At 48.0% G+C, this 17,650-nt stretch overlaps 1 protein-coding gene across 3 annotated transcripts in view; it reads left to right on the top strand.

The window, feature by feature from the left end:
- The window catches only part of PLXNA2 (plexin A2), a 216,333-nt gene extending 215,618 nt beyond the window's left edge, over nt 1–715 (top strand). For all 3 annotated transcript variants that reach the window (XM_049702847.1, XM_049702838.1, XM_049702845.1), the window contains 2 exons: nt 156–230; nt 269–715. In XM_049702847.1, coding sequence (XP_049558804.1) covers nt 156–230; nt 269–289 — 96 coding nt within the window. In that variant the 3' untranslated portion in view covers nt 290–715. The remainder of the gene's footprint in view (nt 1–155; nt 231–268) is intronic.
- The last annotated feature ends 16,935 nt before the right edge of the window (nt 716–17,650 follow it).

Genomic DNA, 17,650 nt, shown 5'->3' with positions numbered 1-17,650 from the left:
TGTACATACACATACATACATTCAATTAATCATTTACATTATTTACGGTTATATTCATTAGGGCAGAATGGAAAGGCAGATAGAAGAATATAGGATTCTGGAAAATGGCCTCTTCCATGCTGAGTCTGCCCCCCCACTTTGCTTTTGTTCCTCAGCTCATTGGGGCACTCCAGCAGGATGAGCAGGCCCGGCGACAGCGGCTGGCATACAAGGTGGAACAGCTCATAAACGCCATGTCCATTGAGAGCTGAGCGATGTCCATTGAGAGGCCATGTCCATTGAGAGCTGAGCGATGGAGTCTCTTGTTCCTGGGAAGAGGGACCCGTGAAAGCTGTCACACTGGGCATCTCAGAAGGAAGGACAAGTGAAGGGGATCAGGCCCCAGCGCTTGCTGTCCCCTGAGACCCCCTCCCGGGGAGAGGGGAGGACCCCTCTCCCCACGCCAGCCAAGTTCCGTCACAGCCTGTTCCTGCAGGGAGAGACCGGGGGTGTCATCCGCCCCATCTCCCCGCGGCGAGGACGAGAGGGACGCCAGGACCCAGAGGAGATGGCACTTCAAGCTGAGAGGCACGACTGAGCGCGGCTCTGCCTCTGTGACTGCTGCTTTGCATGAAAACTCGTTCAGTGTATATTGGGGAAATAATGAGAACTTTATTTAATTTTTTTTAAGAAAAAGGAAAACCAGAAATAAAACAAAACAAAAAGCTTCCCTGTTCATCCCGTCCAACTTTCGTTTAATTCTGATTTCTGTCCCCCTTCCTTCTTTGACCCCTGCCCTCCTTCCTCCTATAACTCCTGGTTCCCAATGCCGGAAAAAGCCTACAGAGAGATGCTGAGAGAAAGCAGAGGGAAAAATGATTGTTTCCTTAACTTCGGAATTGTTGTTTTAAAAAAGTGAGGAGGAGAAGAATGAGCACAAGTTGGCACCAAACACTTCGCAAAAAGAGAGGCCAGTGAAACCTGAAATTATCCCGGCAGCCGTAAGAGGTGGGGAAGGACTCACTAGCCTTTGCACAAATGGCGAAGCCGTCGAGCGGCTCCACCTGGCTGACTGGAAACAGCTTTACATACGCACAGCTGTGTATTCTCATCTCCAGAGGACATATGTGTCTGTAGAGTACCAATGCCTTTTGCTACTGTTTGGTTGTTTTGTTTTATTTAATCCCAAACCTCCACAAATGAGGAGCTGATTTTGGTACTTTTCCTTTGGGTTTCCCTAAAGTTACTACCAGAAGTGGGGGAGAGGTGGGCCTCTCCGAGACCAGAGGCCTGGCCTCCCCGAGGATGCTGGGCAGCTCTGCCTTACATCCGTCGCTGTCATAAACCAGGCACCCTGGGGAAAGGCCTTGGAGGCGCGTGGGCCAGGCCTCCAGGAGATTCCGTTTGAGAGCTGACCTGGGGATGTGGGTGTTTGGCTTCAGATTCTGCTCCAATCCGCCAGTGGTTTCTTGCAATTAAAAAGAAAACAAAACTCAAACACTGTTTACAGCAAGCAATACTTGAAGAGCATAGGTTCGAGAAGCTGCAGTATTTATTGTTGTGCTTTCTGTCTTTCATTCTCTCATGCCTAGAGAGGGGAGACAACCCTTCGCTCGTATGCGGAAGCTCCTGATCGTCTGTCTGAGCACTGGCCTCGGTAGAGATGACTGTAGCATCCCCATGTTATGTCTTCTTCGGCCTCTCTTTCTGTCTCTCATGTCCTTATGAGTTTGAAGGACAAGTGGGCAGCTTCTCTCTCTCCTGCTGACACCTAAATCCGTGGATGACCCTCCGTCCTGAGTGTAGTTTCCAAATAAAGAGACCAAAGTTCCACACCCTGGTCCTGAGGCCCCATGGAAGGCAGTGGGAGGCATCCAGAGGAAGACACCTCCGCTGGTGCAGGACCCTAGTGACCGGACAGCCACCGGAGTTTCCGGGCCTCCCACCCTGGCAAGAATCTAGCCAGCTCCAACTTCTCCGCAGGCAGCGTCGGAGTGAGTGTGAAGGAGGACAAGAGAAAGGCAAAGGGGTGGGAAGGGAGGCAGCAGGAGAGGACCAGCCCACCCTTCCCACCTTCTACTTTACAAGGGGCTGCAATGCTGGGAATCGGGTCCAGCCACCCTCAGCGATACCAGACCAGGGTCATTTCCTCTGTAATTAACTCTGGGCCCTGGCTTCTCTGTGCCCTGATTTACCTCCAAACACTTCCAATTTCCAAAAGCTCTGCTGACCACATTGGATTGCCAGGAAAGGGCCGGGGGAGGGGTAGCTCTGAGGGCTGGCTTCCATCGCTGGGGTGTGGCTTTGCATCACTGTGCTAACCACACAGCAGACATTGCCCGGTCCTGGCCTCAGCTCCAGTTTCTTGCCTGAATGCAGCCGACAAATGGGAGAAGAAAAGCATTCAGCAAAATACTCAGGAAACTCGCTGTTTTCATTATAATTCACAACCAGCCATGTGAAGGCCACTTTCTTCTGATAATCCACTTCTGTTAACGTTTCTCTGGGCCCTATTAATAGCCTGAAAGAAGTCCTAATGACTGGCCTTCTGCACTAAGCCAAAGTGTTTGCCCTTCATATACCCAAAGCTTACCAGCTCAGAGCCCATGATTTATGGAGATGAAAGGCGAGGCGATACGGCAAGAGGAACGCGAGCAGGGGACTCTGTGCTGCCCACAGAAAAGTGCAGCCCACCCTCCTTTTACTTCCGAGCTCTGAATGAAGGTTTTCTGATCACACCACTGCTCAGACTGGCATCCTGGGCTCTGCCCCACCAAGAAGTAAAAGTTAGACATCTCAACTGCGACCTGTAGGCATCTACCCGGGTGTCTCCCAGCAGCTACTTTTGGTGACCATTCACCACCCCTGGGGATGCTTCCTTGAAGGTTTTGGAGGAGTGGGAGAATGATGGAGGCATGGCTGCTTGGACAGTGGAGAGGAGAGGCGCCAGAACTGGCCTGAGAAGCTTGACCACATTTTTCAGGATTCCATGAGAGAGCTGGGGAATGTGGGCTGGCAAAGGTTGTGGCACAGGGGCATCCCTAAGGAAGGAATTAAGAGAAAGGAAAACTCGACTGGACTCAAGTCAGGCCATGAGGGTGAAAGGATGGAGAGCATTGCTTGGCTTTGGGTCACCGAGAGCGCATGCCCTGTGGGATGGGAGGGGAGGGAGTTAATTGGCCTCTGTCCTCACTGTTATCTGATGTGATGTGAAGGTATTTTGACCTTGTGTAAGGAATAAGTATTAAAGTCACGTTCCCTCCCCCACATGAAGTCATCCGTCTTGGAGGGAGGCAGAGAGGGACTTCTCTCTCTCGAAGGTTGATCCAGCTCCATTTTGTTTCACTGGTCTGCACAAGAGACAATCTTCTGGAAAACGGAAAGGAAAAGCACCCCAGAAATGTGCTTGGCAAGACAGAGGGTGCTCACACACAAGACAGAGATGGACAAGCTGTCCATCTTGGTGGAGTGAGTCCCTCCAGCTGGCCTGCTGCTGCCTACCGCCCAGCAAGGGCTCAGGTGCTTCTGTGCTTGCCCTCCTACAGCTCTCCACAGCCCATCTCTCAGAACCATTCCTGATCCACTACTGGCAGAGAGCTCCCCCTCCTTGAAACGTTCAGTCATTAGAAGCACGGATCCACTGGGAACCTCACTCGCGGGAGGGAGCTGTTTTCTGTATTCATTCATTCAGAGAACATTCCTGCGTAACACTGTTTGCTAGGCTCTGCTCCAGGTGCTAAGAAACAGCAACAGACAAGACCAAGAAGGGCCTTCTTCTAGCAAACTGACGTTCTTCGGGCTGCTGGTTCCTGCCACCAACTTAGCCCGCATAGCTCAACTCCCAGACCTGCAGAGGGCACAAGTTTTGTAGAAAAGGGAGCCAGAAGAAGCAAGAAAGCCGACAAACCCAGCTGCCTTACCTTGTTCTGGGGACAGTCCTGAGAGCCATGAGAGCCCTTCTCATTCCCACTGCCGCTGTCTCTTCTGGTGGTACTTCCCCTGCTGCTTGAGCTCCTGGCCTCCCTTTATTTCTACCAAACGAGGACAAGAAATAGCAGTGGAGGCCCCTGGCCCTGCTGAGCATGAAGCAGAAGCGACGGATGGGTGAGCTGGACTACAATGGTCTGGGCAGCACAGATTGAGAGTGTTTGAAAGCCACTGGCTGATCAGTCCCCAGGTGCATCCCAGTTGCCACACTGCCCCCATTAACCTGCAGCCAGTAGATACTGAGCGGGCAGCTGCCCTCGAGGAGGCCACTGTTCCCAGCCACGCTGTCCTGCCTGAGGTTCCTGGGCCCTGGCCACGGACAGGAAAGCACTGAGCCTCAGTGATGGGGGCTCTGTGGGTGAGAAAATGCAGAGGAGTTTAGTGGACACAGGGCTGTGGGAGCAGGTCCTCTGGGGGGACTTGGGAGGTGAAGTTCAGGGCCTTCTGGTGCCTTGTCTCAGGAACACGCTTTGAGAAGACGGCGGCCTCCTCTTCATCACCCCAGTCTCTGTTCCCTGTCCCTTTCCTTTCTTCTGGTTTCCCCAAGAGTGAAGTTTTAGCATCTGGGGGCTCCGTCATGCCAGGGATAAAAGATAAAGTTTCACCCTTGATATTAGGGAGGACCTGGGGGCCAGGGCCTCAGCCCTGTCAGCAAACTGGAGATTCTGGGCCTTTCATGGACATGCCCATCGCATTGCCCTCACCCTAAAGGGACTCGCCCCTCTATCCTTTCTGCAGTGCAGCCCGTGCCTCCCGTCCTCACCTCAAGGAGAGGGGAGGCATCGTCTGGATTTCAGTCAAGGCCCTGACTCAGGCCTCATGTGCTCTCTGCGTTGGCATTACAGGTGGAGAACATAATGGAACGTAGTTCCCCCTACAGAGCAGATGTTCCCAAGTGTGTCAGGGAGGGAGGGACAAGCTCTTTGTACCACGAGACTAAGGACCTGAGCCCACCTGCCTCTCCCCTCAACTTCTCCTACCCAAACCCACTCTTCTTGACACACTGGAATCTGTATTATATATTTTTTTAAGAAAATAGAATGATAGCTGTCCAGTTTTGTTGTTTTTACAGGTGTTGTGGAATAAAAACTGTAAGAAAATTACGTATTTAAAATGTTCCAATAAACTGGGTTTTTTTTGTCATTCTAATATATTACTGTGTACCTATTGTAAATATGAAACACTCCTATTTTGCAAGCCAAGGACACAATTTGTACTGTTGTTATATATAAATAAAGTTTACTGGATTAAAAAAGCCTTAAATCTTCAAATAAACCTGGTTGTTCAGTAGCGTATATGCAGAATAACATTTCCTGGGCATATTTAAGAAGCGGGTACTCGTGGAAAGATGAGCTAAGTTGTTTTGAGGGACTTCTAGAATTCTCTCTGGAGCCGGAGCTTATTAGTGTCCAGTTATCAGCGTCAACACACCAGCACTCACACACACACACACACACACACACACACACACACACACACACGCACATGCTCTGGCTGTACCAATGGGTGAACACTGCCCCCTGGCCCCAAGACCCAGAACATCGCTTTTCTCCAACAACAGGCTGATAGTGCAGACTTTGGGTTGAGGTGCTTTCCTAGGGGTGAATTAGGTCTCAGAAGGAGGAGATCCACCTGCATTCCTTCCTGAAAATTACATTCATTTATTTGTATTAAAAATTTCAAGCACCTACCAGGGAATGGCATTGTGGTAAGTGCTGGGGGATGAAATAATAAATGAGAGAGACACAATCTTTGCCCTCATCAGCCTTTTAGGGTATGAAAATCATAAGGATTCTGAAAAAGGAATGTCTCAGCTGTGCCATGGAAGGGTTTTTTGGTTGTTTTTCTTTTATTCTCAGTTGAGGGATTAAGGGTGAATCGAGGGAAAGATGCCGGATACTGTGTGCTTTTAGATCCAGCCCAGGGGAGAGAAAAGGGTTGGGCTGTGGCCTGGGGGATAAAAGCAGTTCAGGGCTGACATGGAGTCCAGAGGCAATGCATCCTAGAGGTAGGGAATTGATGTTTGGCCTGAGGATGCCATGTCCCTTTCCCCTTGCTGTACCTCCTTTTTTCTATTTTTCTTTCCCATGTCCCAAAGTGTGTGGGTGACACTTCCACTCTCGGCCGCTAAAGGAGCAAACGAGGATAATCTGTTAATCTGACATCTCAACGGAGCGTGCTGGGAAACCACCGATCTACCTCCATGACGTCAGAACTGTGTCTGGGCCCACAGCCTCAGACCCAGCACTCAGTAGAGGATCCTTAAGGATGAGATGCAGCCCTCGCCCTCAGAGGGCCTCCAATCTGATAGCAGAGATAGCCCCTGCCTTCAGGGTGCCTCTAGCCTGACAGGGGAGACACAGACCCTGCTCTCAAGGACAGCCCAATCTTACATGTCTTATACAGACAGACAGCGCATGTAAGAATGGGGCCTGGGACTTGAAAACCACAGTCACGTAAACAACTGCATATTGATAAATCTAGTGCACACTAGAGTTGTAGAATTATTGTAGATTCAGAGAAATAATTCCTGTGAAGATATTTCAGGGCCTATTCTGCAGCCTCTGAGTTTATGGTGTTTGTGCGTACACACACACACACACACACACACACACACACACACACACACACACACACACTCGTTCCCGGAGGGACTTGGAGAGATGCAAATGCTGGTCTTGAGGGTGAGAAAAATGCAAACACAACACCCTGAAGAGCCGGGAGAAGAGCACGTTGCCGAGGCCTGTGTGTAATTAGTACATCGTTTTCGATTGCACGGAGGTTTTGTTGTGAGTGCACTGGGCTGTTTTGCTAACATTAAACCATCCTCCGCTTCTCTTATAAATGCAGGCCTTGAGCACTGGAGGCACTCTGTTCCACCACAGTGATGAAGGTATAATCATTCCTCAGCAGAAGCATTAACGTGGCCCTGGCAAGCTCCTGGAGGGTTGGCAGTGTGAGACAGGGGCAGTTAGATGAGACCGGCCTCTGCCACTGCCTGCTGGGGACCCTGGGGTCAGCTGGGCTGGCACGCAGGGCCATATGGACTGCATGGAAAAGGCCATTTCTCTGCATGCAGTCCTTGTACCCCAGAGTTTCCCCAATCTTCTTTCCACCCCACCATCTCTCCCCTCAGTAACTTGATCTTGGGGCACCTCTGTTATTAAATATCTGCTGCAGGAACTACTATCCTCAGGGAAGGAAGAAATTGGGGAGGAGGTGTCTGTCTATCCTGGTCACTGTTGTAGTCCCAAGACAGAACACACTGAGCACTGGGTAGGCCTATAGCAGATGCCGATGAGAATGTTCGGAATGAAAGAATGAATGAATGGATGTTGTGAACCACCTCCGTACTGCAAACACTGGAACATCCTCTCTTGTAGGCCTCTCAGTCTCATGTGATAGACATGTTCCATTTCTATAGTCTGAGATCAGAGAGGTTAAGGGATTTGCTTAAGGTCACACAGATACTCTGCTCTTTCCACTGCACAATACTGCCTTCCATTAGCTCTAGAACAATTTAATACTTGAAAGTCTTCTCAGGAAGTGATCCTTCCTCTTGTAAAAAGCAAGTGCTATGAGAGCACTCTTCAGCATCCATTACTATTCACATCTGCTCAATACAATCATTTCTATCCATTACTTGCAGTAGAATGACACTAGACTAGGCGCCGTTAGACATACAAAGGAGAAAAAAAGCTAAGTCTTAAAGTTGCAGGTTTCTCAGACTTTACAATCTAATATCAACACTATTCATTATTCTAAGAGAGAAAGACTCATCCTTTTTCTTAGTGGGAATTAGATATCATTTTTACTACAAGTGCAAAATAATTTTTTTAATGATTTTTTTAATGTATTTATTTATATTTGTTTTTGCCTGTGTTGGGCCTTCGTTTCTGTGCGAGGGCTTTCTCTAGTTGTGGCAAGCGGGGGCCACTCTTCATCGCGGTGTGCGGGCCTCTCACTGTCGCAGCCTCTCTTGTTGTGGAGCACAGGCTCCAGATGCGCAGGCTCAGTAGTTGTGTCTCACGGGCCCAGTCGCTCCGCAGTACGTGGGATCTTCCCAGACCAGGGCTCAAACCCGTGTGCCCTGCATTAGCAGGCAGATTCTCAACCACTGTGCCACCAGGGAAGCCCAAGTGCAAAATAATTTTGCCAAACTGCAGCAGTAGGATTCTGAGAGAGCTGGGCTCTTCAGTTTGAGGGAAAACCTGCATGATAAGCCAAACAAGAGATTTTAGGGAAGTGGGTGATGTTGGTGATCTGTGCTCCATCACGATGACACCATGCACTGCCAAACCTCCCTGCTCAGCAGGTGAGCTGAAAGGCAGGGGAGGCCCCTGCCTGGGTGTGTGTCGGCTGCTAGGAACTGGGAGCTAAATCTGCGGCCCACCAGTAGCACATGTGCAGGACTTTCTGCAGTCTACTCATAATATTTATCTTATTCCTGGTTTTGCTTTATGTCTCTAATTCACTTACTTTATTCCTCAGTCCCTCCTCTTTCCTAATTGCAAGTTTTCATGTATCCCTGGCTAAGAGCACAGGCCTTGGATTCAGAATGCCTGGGGTTAAATTCCATTCCCAAACTGTATGGCCTGGGGCAAGTTCCAAAACCTCTCTGTGTAACAATTTTCAAATCTATAAAATGGGTTTACTATATATTAAATAAGGGGTTTTGTAGAGGTTAAATAAGATAGTGTATATAATTAACTCCCTAAATATTACAATAGGTAAATGAGAGAGAGAGGGAATTAACCATACATCCTCCTTTTACAGGCAGTCCAGCAGGACCTACAGGAGAAGATGAGGATCTCTAGCTGGCTGTGGGAAGAAGCTGAATTAATGCCCATAGATTTCAGCAATAAAAGTTGGTGCCTGAGAGTTAAGTCCTTAGGAGACTAGGCATGGATGCTGGCCAAGGAAAATAGGAGGTGAATCAAGGCTTTACCCAATGGAAGAACCAGCTATGAACCAGCTGGTAAATATGGTACAGGTAAACGCAAAGGAACAGACGGGAGTGGATCAAGCCAAATCTGCATGTGCTAGAACCACGGGCAGAGCCCGGTTGGCCGCAAGGTCAGGAGGTGGCTTCCGGAAGGCCTGACCAGGGCCTGGGTCCAAAACATGGTGGGACCTCATAGGAAAGACACTCCTTCACTTAGAGAGCCAGTGGGCGGGGCAGGACCTCAGGCCCAGGGCAGGGGCAACAGAGAAAGGCAAGTAGGCTGGAGGCAGAGGGCACTGACTCCATGGGCCAAGTCCCCAGGGAAACAGAGGAGGAGAGGGAACAGGGTGCTCACCAGACCTGGGAGGGGGCCTCTCCTGTCTCCTCTCTGGGAAGTCTGAGCACCTCCATCTCTAACTCATTTCAGGTGAATATATTACTCAAGGTTTTCCAGAGAAACAGAACCAAAAGACGGATAGGAAGTGTGTGTGTCTATGTGTGTATAGGGTGGTAGATAGAGACAGAGAGATTTTAAGGAATCAGCTCACACAACTGTGGAGGCTGCCAAGTCTGAAATCCGCAGGGCAGGCTGGCAGGCTAGCAACTCCAGCAAGAGCTGATGCGCAGTCTCGGGTACAAAGGCAGTCGGGAGGCAGAACTTCTTCTTCTTTGGGAAACCTCAGAGTTGCTCTTCAGCTGTTAGATGAGGCCCACCCATACCATGGAGGGTAATCTGCTTTCTCAAAGTCTGCGATTGTAAATGTTAACCACACCTAAAATATACCTTTGCAGCAACATCCAGACTGGTGTTTGACCAAACACCTGGGCACCACAGCCTAGCTTAGCTGACACAAAAAATTTACCATCACAGTGAAGACAAGTTACCTACTAACAAACACTGAAGCTAAACTCAGGGCAAATGATCTGTAAATTCATCCACTTTGATGTGTTTTTTTTTTTTTTTTTTTACTGTAGTAAAATACACATAACATAAAATTTACCATCTTATCCATTTTTAAATGTACAGTTTAGTTGTATTCAATACAATCACATTGTTTTGCAACCGTCACCACCACCCGTCCTCATAACTCTTTTCATCTTGTAAAACTGAAACTCTATACCCATTAAACAATAATAACTCCCCTTTCTTCCCTCCCCACAAACTAACCAAGAAACCCTTAGTTTCCTAGTAGAAAATGCTTCTGAAAAATCCCAACCTTTGTTAGCTAACCAGAGAAGAAAAGAGACAAATATCAACAGGTATGGAGCCCCTGATGCTGGAAATGAGAGAGAAACGGAGAGGGTTCCAGCTGCAGATCAGGGAAGAGGCGCTGATTCTTGGACTCATCATAAAGAGGGAGTGGGAAGAAATCGACACCATCCCATCCTCTGGTGTTTCTCCTGAACTCATAGATGTCTGTATTGTCCTAGCCCATTTATAAAAGCCCCACCTAAGGAGCATACACTAGAAGCTGATCAAAACAAACAAAAACATGTTTAGTTGTTTAATCTCCAAGAATCATGCAGATTTCCAACATTCCTGATCCATCTCCCCAGTCTCATCCATCCTTCATTCTCCCATCTTAATTTGGCTCCGTTTCTAACTTTGATGATGCGCATTTTGGAAAATCTCAACCTGGAATTCTGATGTAGCATCGCAAATTGCCCCCAGCCACTCAAGAGAAGAGCCCCAAGTCCATCCTCACAGTGCCTGGTTCCACCTCCATCTGACAACCCTTGGTGAATTTAAAAGCCATAAAACCGTCTCCAGAGTGAAGTCCTGGGTGGTTGCAGTGAACCCACCTCCTCTGTCTGTGTTAGAGGCAGGCCTTAGTTTTTATTTCAACTCCATTTCCTTGTTAGAAGTGTGAGGATGCCGAAGAAACAGGAACAGGCATCTTCCGTCCTCCTCCCGCAAGTTCTTCTTCAAACTTGAGGAGTGAGGTAGGATGTGGGGAGAGTGCACAGACATGGGAAAGCTGTATAGGGATTCCTCTCTAGGACAGCCAGTCCCTGTTCATTTGTTTATTTAATCAAGTATTTATCGAGAGCCATCTATATGCGCTTCTCTGTGCTAATCACCAGGAAAGCCCAGGACCTGGCAGCTGACATCCTAATCTTGTGAGTTTTCCTGGCTGTTATGTTCACCTGGTAGCAATGATTTCTGTGAGTCTGCTGTGCACTTACTGTCATTGGGGGCTATACATACATGATCTGATTGGCTCCTATAAAAGCCTGAAGAAGCAAATACTATTTACTCCCATTTTAGAGATAAGGAAACTGAGGCTCAGAGAGATTACATAACAAATCACACACAGTCACAAGCTGTGACATCAATAAGCCATGGAGAAAGGCCTATTGCTCTTTAGGACTCAAGGAAGGAGCCTCACCTGTTCCAGGACACAATGCTCATAGCAGAAGGGGTAGATGGCCCTTACTGCTCAGAGCCAGTCTGTGACAGCAGCACTGAAGACTCCTGGACCCTCAGGCCGCTCCCAGCCTGAGCTTGGGCAAGATACAGAAATCCACAAGACTGTTGGAGAGGTGGGTCATGCTGCTGGGCCAGCGTCCTCAGGAATCTGCCCCAGCCACTGGGACTGTCTCTTCCTAAAGCCTTAATCTGTCACTAAAGCACTTAGGTGGCCTTGACAAACCCTTTCTCTTTGTTCAATTTCAGCTTTCTCCTTTATGAATTGAAGGGGCTTAGAAAAGATCCATAGTTTTCAACTCCCTACCGGAGAAAGGCTCATACAGAATCCAGCTCCAAGTGAAGTTGCCCCAGTGGAGACACAGACAGGAAGCCAAGCCCCAGCCCACTCGGTCCCGCCTCCCCACTCCAGGTCTTCCCCTACCCCTCCTCTGTGTTGCCCCCTAAAGCACCTCTGTACACCCCTAGGGCTCCATGGAGTACCCATGATCCCCTATGGTCCCACCAAGAAGCCACCCTTCCTATCAGACAGGCGCCTCCAGCCCACAGCTGCGCTGTATACCAGGTAGAGAGAGGTGCCAAAAGTCACACTGCAATCCAGGTTCAACACTCAGCTTCACCCCCGCCTTCTTAGAAGGACGAGCGGCATTCAGCCACCCGAGATGGAGCAATAACACGTCTGTGATGCCCTTAGCTGTTCGGGGCCGCACGCAAGATACACTGGCGGGCTCAGCGTGTGCCTACCATACGCCAGCAGGCTCCGGTAACCCATGGAACCCCATTCGTGATGGGGACCGGGGATTGCAATTACCGCCCATGAACAAGGAATTCCCAGTGAGTGCAGGTCATAAGTTTGCGGTGATTAAGTCCCTGCCCTTTACATATTACCCATTGGATGGTTTAATGATACCCTCGGATCCACACTGCTTAAGAAAAAAAAAAAAAACTCAGCTTCAAATCCAAGGAACTATGGAGAGAGCAAGGGCCAAATATGGAGCCAACATAAGAATAATGAAATCAGAGAGGGTAAAGTTGGAGTAGCAAAGAGGCAACAGTACAAGGGGCCTGAGCAATTCCAGAGTTGATAGTGAAGGATGCAGTTGCTCTTATAGAGGTCCAGCCCAGCAGGAGAGGGCATTCTAGGTTCCTTTAAGGGGCCACCATGGGCAAACATCCATTCCCCCAGACCCAGCCATAGCTTTTTTCTCTAAATTCCTCATTAATATTCTCGGATCAGGAAATGATCTACAGAGCAGGGGGCAGAGAGTTTCTGAAGCGTTCCCAAGGAACATAACAAAGGTCACCTGAGTCTTGAGGTGCTTGCTTTTCTACCTACAGAGAACCAACAGGACTTCTGCTAGACTAGGAGGCAGAACAAGGGAGAGCCTGGAGGTGGTTCTGCGTGTCCAGAGGTTGTGAGGGCTGGGGAGCCCTGACCCCAGAGTAGAGTATGAAAGAGTGAAGAGAAAGAGATCCCGAGGCACCACCCGAGGAGGATGAGGGAGAAATGCCATATGGGATGGGTGAACCCAACCCTTTTATACTTGAACAAAGACCAGGATTACCCAATACCTATGGTTTTGAGATTTATGTAACCTTTATCTGCCCCAGGATTGTTTATATTGTAAACTCTGTCTGTTTTCATGTGGTGAAGAGTTGAGAGGGTCTCAAAACTGGAAAGGGATTGTGCTGACTCAAGAACCAGGCTCCTGTTTCAGAGCGACCTGGATCCAGGGCAGCTGATGAGAAGAGAGATAAGCAGGCCAACCTCCTGCTCTAAAATGAAGAGAGAAAGGAAAGGGAAAGAGACATACAGGAACTTTGGGGGATGGCAAGTGGACAGAAGGGACTAAACTTGGCCCATTTCCTATTCTTTTTACCCCTTCCCCCTCTCTGTCCATGCACGCCACAAAGAAACTTCCAGGAGCAATGATTCCACTTCACAGTCTCAAGAAGCCCTGGACAGGGGGGACTCAGAACACGGCCCTAGACTCCAGATGTTAGGTAGGCTGGAGGCCAGCCCCTTCCCGCCAGCCCAGCCTGCCCTCTCCCTATCGCTACATTTCCATTACCATTTTCCTCCTCCTTCTCTGCTTCTTTGCACTGAATTAAAGTTGTATTTTATCAGAGACACAAGAAAGAGCCAGGGGGACACTGAGCAAAGCACACAGCTCAGAGAGCCCCGGTCCAAAACATCAGCTTTGAGAAACCTTCCTCTGATGTTCTCTGATCTCGGTCTTTAGAAAATTCTGAACTTGGAAAAACTGTGATGTGATTCTCTCTTCCCTCTGTGCTCCATCCCACTCCCCCCAGGCTCCCCACCTCTCCTTTCAAGGCCCCTTCCCCGGGTCCTTGTAGGGGAGGAGAAAGGACAGGGACCCACATACCACAGATGGCTGTACATCCCTCCTCCTTGCCCCTGAGCTGGTCTCATCCCTTTCTGAATCTCCTCCACCTCTGTGTCAGTGACATTGCTGACTTGTTATCATTCTATGACAACGTTAAATGGACAAAACCTGCTCCCAGGGTCTCATTCCAGTCCCTACCACACAGCAAGACAGTTTCCCTGTGGGAGGTTCCACTGGACTTCCTAGCTGTAGATTCTCTGATCAGACCAGACCAGATCTCCGGGGCTGCAAAGCCCCACCCAGCCCCCGTTATCCTAGCGCCTGTGCCTATGTCTTTGTTCACTTTGAGCTTTCTGCAAACTAAGACAGAAATACAGCAAGATGGTGAGATAATTATGACAAGCCAAACAGTACCTAGGCTCTGCCAATGCAGAATAACAGCACTGTGGCTGCTTTGGTCTGTTCCAAGAGCAACTTGAAAGATGGCTCATACAGATGGAAAAGACAAGAGACATGGGGCAGGCGTCCTGGAAAGAAACAAGATGGCCTCAGGGCTCAGGTGGAAACCTTGTGGCCTTTTTTTCTTTCTTTCTACAGAGCCTAGTTAAATCAGCTCTATTGGGAATCCAGAAGGAGAAGCAGGAGTCCAGGAGGCTTAGATGGAAAAACACTCCAAAGGTTCAAAGCTGGGCTGGCATGAATAATAATGAAGGGTCTCACCACACCTTTCTTCAAGGGAATGCCAAGCCCTCCATCTCTGACATGAGTCCCAGAACCACAAGGCTGGCGGGGGAGCCATCTGCAAAGGTAATGGCTGACTATGTGGCCTTGGGCCATTCATCTGACCTCCAGGGCTCATTTTTTCTCATCTATAAAATAAGAGGGTTAGATGAAGTCAACTCTGATGTCCCTCCATCCCTGTGGTGTTATGAATTCTATGACTATCAGAACAAAACAAGAAAAATCTGAGAACCAGGGGAAGAAAGTGTCTTATAAAGACACACAAAGTAAATAAAAGAAAAAGCCAAGCTCAAAACCCAGGTGCCTAGATTCCTAGCCTAGGGCTCTACCTGCATCAAAGGAATATCTTCAGAAGAACAACTTGCACTATTACATTTTCTATGCCTCCTCCTCCCAAACGTAAAGTCCCCCCACCAAGCAAATGAGCTTTTATCTTCCCATGACCAGATCCTTTGTTATCAGTCTGTCCATGCATTGCCCCTTCCAGACAGCATTTGAAATATATTTTCTTTAATTATGGATTATTGACAGGATGGAATGCTATAGACCATGAAAAACTAAACGTGGGAACTATGTCAATATGTGGATGTGTGAATATGGACTAACTTCACATGGAAAGGAGGACAGTGTATACTGTGGGGACAAGTACACACTGATTATCTGGGTGGGAAAGTAACCATGTGCTCATCGTTTGTTTATTGACCAAGATTAGATGCAAATTTAGATTGTGTCCTTTTTTTAAGTTATTTTATTTAAGTATAGTTGATTTACAATGTTGTGTTAGTTGCTGGTGTACAACAAAGGGATTCAGTTATCTATATATGTGTATATATATATATATATATATATTCTTTTTCATATTCTTTTCCATTATGACTTACTACAGGATGTTGAATGTAGTCCCCTGTGCTATGCAGTAGGACCCTGTTGTTTATCTATTTTATACATGGTAGTTGGTATCTGTTAATCCCAAACTCCTAATTTACCCCTCCCCCACCCCCTTTCCTCTTTGGTAACCATAGGTTTGTTTTCTATGTTGGTGAGTCTATTTCTGTTTTGTATATAGATTCATTTGTATCACATTTTAGATTCCACATATAAGTGATATCATATGATATTCATCTTTCTCTGTCTGACTTACTTCACTTAGTATGATAATCTCTAGGTCCATCCTTGTTGCTGCAAATGGCAATATTTCATTCTTTTATGGCTGAGTAATATTCCATTGTATATATGTACCACATCTTCTTTATTCATCTGTCGATGGACACTTAGGTTACTTCCATGTCTTAGTTATTGTGAATAGTGCTGCTATGAACATTGGGGTGCATGTATCTTCTTGAATTAGAGTTTTCTCCAGATATATGCCCAGATTAAATAAATGTATGCTTTTTTTTTTTTTTTTTTTTTTTTTTGCGGTACGCGGGCCTCTCACTGTTGTGGCCTCTCCCGTTGCGGAGCACAGGCTCAGCGGCCATGGCTCACGGGCCCAGCCACTCTGCGGCATGTGGGATCTTCCCAGACCGGGGCACGAACCCACGCCCCCTGCATCGGCAGGCGGACTCTCAACCACTGCGCCTCCAGGGAAGCCCCTGTGCTTATAATTTTTAAATTCTGGCTGTCTTAGCCATCTCAGCCACTGTTTGGGACAGAATGTGACCAGGTCCACAGAATCCTTTTTCAAGCAATGGGTTTCCTCCTCTTCCTTCTCCCTGTAGGCCCCGCACCTTTGCTCCCACCCTCACCAGGCACACAGGCTCCACCACACACACACCCAACCTTGAGAGTCAGCAGCTAAAAGGCCAACTTACCTGGCAGGCTGGAAAGACAGGGCAGCTGCAGGTTGGGGAGAGGGGGAGGGAGAAGGACCTGCAGGCAGAGCTTCCACCAGGGCTGAGAATGGTGTGGACCCTAAGGTGACCCCACTAGCCTGGGTGGATAGGGGCTGGAGTGAGAGACCCCTCAAAGCTCAAGGAGGTGAAAGCATTTTCTCCAGATGACAAATTCCCCGTCACAAGAGCCCTTGGGGGAGGGGCTGCAGTTCCTGTTCTGTCTGAGTCCCCCAGGCACAGAAGTGATAAGCATGGGATTTGGAATCAGAGGCAACTGGGTTGAAAAACAGGTTCTGCCTCTTAGTAGCTGGGCGATATTAGATGTTTCTTACTCCCTCTGAGCGGGTCTTCTAATGTGTAAAATGTGGTATCGGCTCAGATGCTCCGGGGAAAATTAGACGAAGGTAATGTAATGTCCTTAGCCCAGGCGTGGCAGATACCTAGCAGGCACTTCAGAAGTGAGGAACTTTCTAGTCCAGCGTTAACTATCTTGCACCACCTCCCTCGGCAGCTGGTGGTGCTGAGATGTGGAGAGAAGCGGACGGAACCAGGACAGGTCTCAGCCTCCACCCACCTTGGTGTTCTCTTAACTGAAAATTGAAACCTGGCACCAAGCTGCTTCATCTCTCGGATCATTTGGACCATCTCTTGGGTCACTGAGAAGCTCTGGCCAAAGGGTAACTCTATCAGGAAATGAACCCCGGTTTGGGAGAAAGCAGGCAGTGACTCCAGGAGCCATCTGGAAGGGGTGGCGTTTCCAACTGGTACTGGGGAAGACCAGACAGTGATCAGAGCAGTGTGGCAATAGCACAAGAACAGACAGATCAGTGGGACTAGACAGCTTAAAAACAGACCCTAATATATACTTAAGGACTGAATAAATGATAAAAGAAGCATCATCAACTATTGGAGAAGGTGTGAGTTACGCAAAAACTGGAATCAGGGGAAATTGGCTATTTGAAAAGGAATCGACTCTGGTCCTCCTCTCACAGTCTACACTAAAATTTTACTTATATTAAAGGGTTAAACCTGTAAAAACAAAGGAAGGGGGGAGTAAAAACAGAACATGTCATTTTTCCCGAATGGTAAAACTGAACAGTATAAAGATGTAAATGGCTCATGAATTAAGATATATGTTGAATCCAGTCCCTTTCAAAGTCCCAAATGAGATTGTTTTTTTCTGGAGCCAAACAGCCTGACTCTAAAATTCATCTGGAAAAATAGCAGGAATAGCCAATATTTTTTTTTGTAAAACTGGGTAATTGTGGGAGATTTGTTCTACCAGAAAACAAAATGCTACATTTCATACACAAATATGTCACATTTTAAAATATGTGAATGTATAAAGATACAATAATTAAAACAGTGTGATGATAGTAGAAGAACTAAC

This window comes from Orcinus orca, chromosome 1, assembly GCF_937001465.1.
Source record: "Orcinus orca chromosome 1, mOrcOrc1.1, whole genome shotgun sequence".
NCBI classification, from domain to species: domain Eukaryota; kingdom Metazoa; phylum Chordata; class Mammalia; order Artiodactyla; family Delphinidae; genus Orcinus; species Orcinus orca.
This window is presented reverse-complemented; position numbering and strand designations above follow the sequence as displayed.